Source organism: Lycium barbarum, chromosome 3 (genome assembly GCF_019175385.1).
Source record: "Lycium barbarum isolate Lr01 chromosome 3, ASM1917538v2, whole genome shotgun sequence".
NCBI lineage: Eukaryota > Viridiplantae > Streptophyta > Magnoliopsida > Solanales > Solanaceae > Lycium > Lycium barbarum.
Window position 1 is genome coordinate 37,938,121 of NC_083339.1, and position 7,685 is coordinate 37,945,805.

The 7,685-nt window shown below is 42.2% G+C and overlaps 1 protein-coding gene across 1 annotated transcript; it reads left to right on the plus strand.

Moving 5' to 3' along the window:
- Positions 1–301: 301 nt before the first annotated feature.
- Positions 302–6,535, plus strand: LOC132630731 (uncharacterized). The gene is made up of 3 exons (XM_060346299.1): positions 302–531; positions 5,710–6,121; positions 6,215–6,535. Exons 1-3 carry the CDS (start codon positions 302–304, stop codon positions 6,533–6,535), a joined length of 963 nt encoding a protein of 320 aa, XP_060202282.1.
- Positions 6,536–7,685: the final 1,150 nt, after the last annotated feature.

Sequence of the window (7,685 nt, forward strand, 5' to 3'; positions counted from 1 at the left end):
TGACGTTTATGTGGATATTTATACAGATCATGAGAGTCTCCAATGTATTTTCAAACAGAAGGAATTGAATTTGCTGCAAAGGCGGTAGTTGGAGCTATTAAAAGACTATGACGTGAGTATCTTATACCATCCTGGAAAGGCAAATGTAGTAGTCGATGCTCTTAGCCGTAATTCCATAGGTAGTTTAGGTGATGTTCAACCGAAGAAGAATGAGTTAGTTTGCGAACTATGACAACTAGCCAGCCTAGGAGTTCGCTTAATGGACTCGAGCAGTACGGGAGTTACTGTCCAGAACCCAACGATGTCATCTTTAGTAGAGAAGGTAAAGAAGAGCCAATATGAGGACCCCATGTTAGTTCATCATAGGGATGTACTTCCTCAGAAAAAGGAGTCACTATTTGAGGTTCCTGCAGATAGAGTTCTCAAGTACCATGGCAGATTATGTGTTCCTGATGTTGCAAGATTACGTCGACAGATTTTTGAAGAAGCCCATCATTCCCATTATTCTGTCCATCCAAGAGAGAAAAAGATGTACCTTGATCTTAAATCTATATATTGGTGGGATGGAATGAAGAAAGACATAGCGAAGTTTGTAGCCCAATGTCCTAATTGTCAACAGGTGAAAACTGAGCATCAAAAGCCGGGAGGATTACTGCAAACTATAGAGATTCCAGCTTGGAAATGGGAAGTGATTAATATGGATTTCATTACATGATTGCCTCGTTCCCAACATAAGAACAATTCTATATGGGTAGTTGTGGATAGACCTATGAAGTCAACTCATTTTGTACTAGTTAGAACTACGTATTCCGCAGAAGATTATGCAAAGCTATATATCAAAGAGATAGTGTGACTTCATGGTGTTCCAGTATCTATTATTATGAATAGAGGAGCACAATTCACAGCTAATTTTTAGAAGTCATTCCAAGAAGGTTTGGGAACACAAGTGAGACTTAGTACAACATTTCATCCACAAACTGATGGGCAGGCTGAGCGCACTATCCAGACCCTTGAAGATATGCTGAGAGCATGTGTGCTATATTTTAGAGGAAATTGGGATGATCACTTGCCACTTATTGAATTTGCGTACAACAATAGCTACCACTCTTGTATCCAGATGGTCCCATATGAAGCTCTATATGGAAGGAAGTGAAGATCGCCAATTGGATGGTTCGAAGTAGGAGAGACAAAGTTAGTGGGTCCAGACTTGATCCAGCAAGTGGTGGAGAAGATCAATCTCATTCAGAATCAATTATTAATAGCTCTAAGTAGTCAAAAATCCTATGTGAACAATCGTAGACGAGACTTGGAATTTAAAGTATGATTGGGTATTCTTGAAAGTGTCGCCGAAGAAAGGTGTAATGTGATTTGGCAAGAAGGGCAAGCTTAGTCCTCGGTATTTCGGGCCTTACAAGATTGTGCGCATGGTAGGCCAAGTGGCTTATGAGTTAGATCTGCCCTCGGACTTAGAGTCAGTTGACCTAGTGTTTCATGTGTCAATACTTTGGAAGTGCGTGGGAGATCCTTCTAGAATTGTGCCTGTAGATGATATCCAAGTTACTGAGAAATTGTCCTATGAAGAAGTGCCCATTGCCATTCTGGATAGGCAAGTTCGAAGACTTAGAACCAAAGATGTAGCCTCAGTCAAAGTTCTATGGAGAAACAATAACAGAGAGAAAATGACCTGGGAAGTAGAGGAAGATATGAAGTCCAGGTATCCGCATCTATTTCCACCCTCAGAAGGGCTCCAGACAAAGACACCATTATCCTCAGGTATGTGATGTTTCTTTGAATGATTTCTTGGTCGTGTGTGGCCAATATGGATATTGATGTTGTATCCCCGTGAGGCAGTGTATATTTTGGGTTGTTGTGACAGGATGGTAGTGGTACAATTACATGGGAAACTCTGGAAATTTTTTTGGAGGAATCTCTAAGAGCTTAACATTCGAGGACGAATGTTCCTAAGGGGGAGGAATGTTACACCTCGTAGTTTTTGTACGTTGAGATTTGCTAGGTGCTAGTTGTTCAATTATGGACACTGGAGTTATTGCCAAAGATATATGAGATTAGATGTGCTTATCTTGTGGTTATGAGGGCTTAAGTTCATACAATATGTCATGGAAGGATTGGAGAACAAGTGAGTCAAGGAGAGTAAGTTTTTGGAATTTGGAGAAAAGTTGGGCAAGATTTTGCACTACGATTTTGGTCTAACTTTGGAAAATAATATCTTTTAGCATATTAGGAGTTTTAAAGTGAAACAAAAGACTAAATTGAAGTTCAGGAAGTCTGGTTTCCAACGCAACAAATCGCAAGTCAATCTGACATCGGAATCAAGCATTATGTACGTTTTAAGAAAGACTGCCAGAGTTGGGATTAACTCTGCATGAACGCGCCTGGAGGTGACGCGAACGCACAGAGGAGCAAGGGCTAACTCAGCGCGAATGTACCCCAAGGTGGCGCGAACGTGCTGAGTAAATTCTAGGTCGGTGTAACCCGACTCTAGAACATTATATAAAGGGGTTTACCCCCCTGATTTCTCATCCAAACATCCCCCAACCTCTCCAAATTTTTGGAAATTTCCCCCTAACTTCCAATCATCAAAGTTTAACGCGAATTAAGTATAATCTCCGGATTTAGGTTCAGACAGCATATAGTTGCGATTATAATATCGTATTGCGGTGAATCATGGCTGGAATTCAAGGTGAATATTAAAGATATTGCGGCTCTAGTGGGAATAAGGTAAGGATCTTTCCCTATTAATGTGGATTTAGGTTTATTTATGGAGATAGAACTATTAAATAATAGTATAACAAATTTGTTGGCTGAGAAATTGGATAAACATCGTGTGGGATGTTTAATGGAATATTTTGGAATTTATGATGATGTTATTGGTGTTAGCGTTGTTGTTGTTGTGTTGGTTATTGGTATTGCGATTTCGAGCTAGGAATATAAACAGGGGAGATGCTGCCCGAATTTTGACAGATTCTAAAGGAGTTTAATTTGAAGTCTTAAGATAGGCATATGACGATAAGTCTAGTAGTAGTATGAATTCTCTTGACTGTAGATTTATGAGCTTAGGAGGACAAGCGTTAAGTAGCTAAAGTTAAGGCGATCAAAAAGGTATGTCAAGGCTAGTCCCTTTCTTTCCAAAGGCATGATTCCTTTTTACAAACCTAAACGTGTTTTTCATAACAATCTTATTTTAAAAGTTTATGATTCTTAGAGTTTCCTATGAAGTTAGAGGTAAGAAGTTTTCTTTGATGACAATGATGATGATGATGATTTCATGCTAGAGATTCCAAAGTTTATGGTTTGATGCTATTATGAGATTATTAAGTTTATTTCATGAATTTCTTGATCTTATTTAGTGTTGTTGATCTCACCTTATGATAATTGTCCCTTCAAGGTGAGATACAGCGATGATGATTGCTCCATAATATAAATTGGAGTTTACCGACCTTACGTCACTATGATAGTGTTATAGCTATTGATTGGGCTCTCGTGCCTGCTTATGTTTATGTATGATTACACCGTGCTTATTTGGCCGAGCAGACACCCCTTCGGTTAGCGGCTTATGGATATGATAATAACACCGTGCCTACATGGCCAGGCAGTTACCACTAGTGGGCGGCGTGGATTGTTACCCCGGACGCGAGCTAATGATTATGTTATATATGTATGAGAAATATTTTTTTTTTTAAAAGAAAGCTAAGCATGCATGATATCTGCCTTACGAGGCAATCAGATGTACATGTTTACTTTATCTTATGTTATGTTCCATATTTCTTCTTATGTTGTTTTCATGCTTTACATACTCAGTACATTAGTCGTACTGACGTCCTTTCTTGTGGACACTGTGTTCATGCCCGTAGATAGGCAAGTAGGCGGACCTGATCCTTAGGAGCTTTATCAGCGGAGTTTCAGAAAGGCTCCAATTGTCCCAGATCTGCAGCTTATTAGTACTACTCTTTTGTGCATATCCTTGGGCACGGGGGAGTCCTACCTCTTCCTTATGGATTCCTGTATTCTATAAATAGAGGCTCGTAGACCGATGTATGTATCTAGATATTCTGTAGTCTTATCAGTACATATTGATATATAGTGTTTAAACAGCCTTGTTGGCTTGTGTTTATGGGCATGGTTGCTGGTGATTGCATAACGACGTGCCATTATCTTATGATATATTTCCTTACAGAGTACGATGCATATGAGCCAGCTTATGGCCCACCTAGAAACGATTATGAGATGTATGTATGTTTAGAGGTACTCGGTAGGTTAGCTCTTGGTGCCTGTCATGGCCCTCTAGTTGGGTCGTGACATGCAACTACTGATCAGTTAGGTATTTCACACCACGTCCTGTAAGAGCTGGGTACGTTATCACACCGAGTTCTTAAAGTGCCGGGTACGTTTCACACCGAGTCCTGCAAAGTCCGGGTACATTATGATGATATTATTATTATATATATGTATACTGCATATGATTTTCAAAACTCATACATTACATATTGTATATTTCCCGTCGATTCATGTTATCATTACTTCCTCTGCTTATATCATGTTTATACTGTTATTTCCTACCTTACATACTCAACACTCTCTTCCGTGCTGACGTCCCATCCTACGGGACGCTGCATTTTGTGCTACAGGTCCTGACAGAGTTATAGAAGGACCACCACAATAGGGCTACAGCTTCAACAAGGGTCAGCAAGCACCACTACTCCGGGCTTGCTATATTTTGGTATATCTAGGCTACTATGATACTTGTCCATATGTTGTTGGTACGTCGGGGCCCTGTCCTGACGCTTAGGTTTTGTACTTATACTCTTAGAGGCTCACAGACATTGTAGCATGTGTAAGTGTTGTCTGTTGATCTGGTCAATCTTGGATAGTTGAAGTATGCTTTTGGACGGCCTTGCCCGCCCTAGGACTTGCTGATGTGATTATGTATAGCGGCATCGTTGGCACGCCTATATATGTGTGTGTGTGTGTGTGTGTGTGTGTGTGTGTGTGTGTGTGTGTGTGTGTGTGTGTGTGTTTATGTGGTGTTCTGTGCATGGTAGCCAAGTTGGGCCTTTTCTGTGTGCAGGTGTTTTCTTTAGCCTATGTAAATCGTATCACGAGGGACTAAGGTATAGTTTGTCAGGATTAAGGTCATGCCAGGTGGCATCCTACCTAGAGGTCGGTTGCCATCATGCCCCTAGTCGGGGTGTGACAAAACTGGAATTAGAGAAGGTCAGTCCTAGAGATGTCTATGAGCAGTGTCTAGTAGAGTCTTGGTTATCAGTATGTCATGCACCATATCTATAGCTAGGAGGCTACTGGACATTTAGGAAATTACACTTCTTCGTGATCTAGATTGTGCGTTAGAACCAACCTAAGAATGCAATTGTCTAATCCTTTCTCTGTTGAATATTTCAACGATGCCTCCAATAAAGACACAAGACAGCAAGAGATTGGTCACCGATGGGGAATGTGCTAGTCAAGCACACCAGTTGAGTCCAGTCATAGCGAGGCCCACAGTGCCACCCCCTCGCATGACAACCCGGTCCCTCCAGCCCCGGTTGAGCACGGAAGGGTTCCAGTTCCTCCGGCCTCTTCACTGCCAGCTCTGCCCCCTACTACATCAGATCAGGACTTACGTGATGCAGTCCACTTGTTGAACAAACTGGTAGCCATTCAAACTCAACAATAGGCTAATTTCTTTGATAGGGCTGCAAGCTCCCGCTCTCGAGTCTTTCTCTATTTGGATCCCCCAATTTTCACAGGTTCCAACTCGAAAGAGGATCCTCAGGACTGTATTGATCATATGGGTCGAGCCTTGAGGGTAATGTATTCCTCTAACACGGAATTAGTAGAATTGGCTTCATATAGGTTGAGGGATGTAGCGGCAGTATGGTACGAATCATGGCTCATGTCTAGGGGAGAAAATGCTCCTCCAATGGTATGGTTTGAGTTTACTAAGGCCTTTTTGGCTCACTATTTTCCCGTTGAGATTCGACGGGCTAGGGTTGATAAGTTTCTATCGCTACAACAGAATAACATGAGTGCTCGGGAATATAGCCTGAAATTTAACTCTTTGACCAGATATGCCCCTGCAATTATTGCAGAAATGGAAGATAGGGTACATCGTTATGTGGTAGGGCTTGGACCCCATTTGATTACTAATTGTATGACAGCTTCACTTTAAGATGGTATGGATATTGCTCGTATTTAGGCGTATGCGCAAAATTTGGAGGACCGTATAAGACAGCAGAGGGCCGAACAAAATCCAGATAGAGGTCGTTATAAGCGGGCAAGATCCGCGGGTTATTCAGGTGACTACCAAGGAGGCTATAAGCCACATTCATTTAGACGACCAGCCCCTTCAGTGGTTAGTGCACCTACTCAGTTCCAGGGGCAGCGTTATGACCGTTCCACTTATTCTGGTCCTTGCCAGAATTCAAAGGCGTCGCGTTCTTCTCATAGGGGTGGCCTTAGTCAGGCACGACCCCCACTTCCTCATTGCGATCAGTGTGGTAAGGGCCATTTTGTCTAGTGCTACCAAGGTATGGGTGTGTGCTACACTTGTGGGCAGCCGGACCATGTTATGCGAGATTGTCCATCTCTTGGTAAAGGCGGCCTGGCTCAGCCCACTAGGTCACTCTCAGGTTCTTCAGCTTCTGTTCACCCTCCGGGGCCGGGTTCTCCTTCAGCACCAGCTGGTAGAGGTAGGGGCAGAGGACAGACAGCTAGTATAGGTGGTAATCAGAACCGTATCTATGCACTCCCCAGGCAACAGGATCTTGATGAGTCGTCCCCTGATGTTATGATAGGTACTTTATCTATATGCTATTATGATTTATATACATTGATTGACCCAGGATCTACACTATCCTATGTTTCTAGTAAGTTTGGTATTCCACCTGAAATGTTACTCAAGCCCTTTTCCATTTCTACTCCCGTCGGGGAACCTGTCATTTCCAGATGAGTTTATCGTGAATGTGTAGTTACTATATGCGGTCATGACACCCTCGCTGATTTACTAGAACTCGAGATGGTAGATTTCGACGCTATTATGGGAATGGATTGGCTAGCTTCTTGCTATGATGATGTCAAATGTTGGTCAAGAATTTTCAAATTTTAGTTCTTTGGCGAGCCAGTCCTTAGGTGGAAAGGCAATACTCCTGCCGCAAAAGGTAGGTTTATTTCCTACCTTAAAGCGCGAAGGATGATCTCTAAGGGCTACATCTGTCATTTAGTTCGAGTTCAAAGCACAGAGGCTAAACCTCCAACTCTTCAATCTGTTCTTATGGTCAACGAATTCCTGGATATCTTTCCAGACGATTTACCAGGCCTTCCTCCCGAAAGGGAAATCAAATTTGCTATAGATGTCTATCTAGGCACTCAGCCCATCTCCATTCCTCCCTATCATATGTCTCATGCTGAGCTACGAGAACTGAAGGTGCAGTTACAGGATCTTCTAGACGAAGGCTTCATTAGGCTTGGCACTTGTCCTTGGGGAGCACCGGTGTTATTCATGCGCAAGAAAGATGGGTCATTAAGAATGTACATCAACTATCGGCAACTGAATAAGGTGACCGACAAGAAAAAGTATCCCTTACCCAGTATTGATGATTTGTTCGATCAATTGCAAGGTGCCAAATACTTCTCTAAGATTGATTTAAGGTTCGGCTACCATCAGTTGT

Bases quoted from the DNA above. Each gene is read 5' to 3' on its own strand.
- LOC132630731 (XM_060346299.1), top strand. From the start codon at position 302: ATGTCATCTTTAGTAGAGAAGGTAAAGAAGAGCCAATATGAGGACCCC. The intron at 532-5,709 runs GTACCTTGATCT...TTTCTTTGATAG, and splicing joins CATCCAAGAGAGAAAAAGAT to GGCTGCAAGCTCCCGCTCTC. The intron at 6,122-6,214 runs GTACATCGTTAT...GCTCGTATTTAG, and splicing joins TTGCAGAAATGGAAGATAGG to GCGTATGCGCAAAATTTGGA.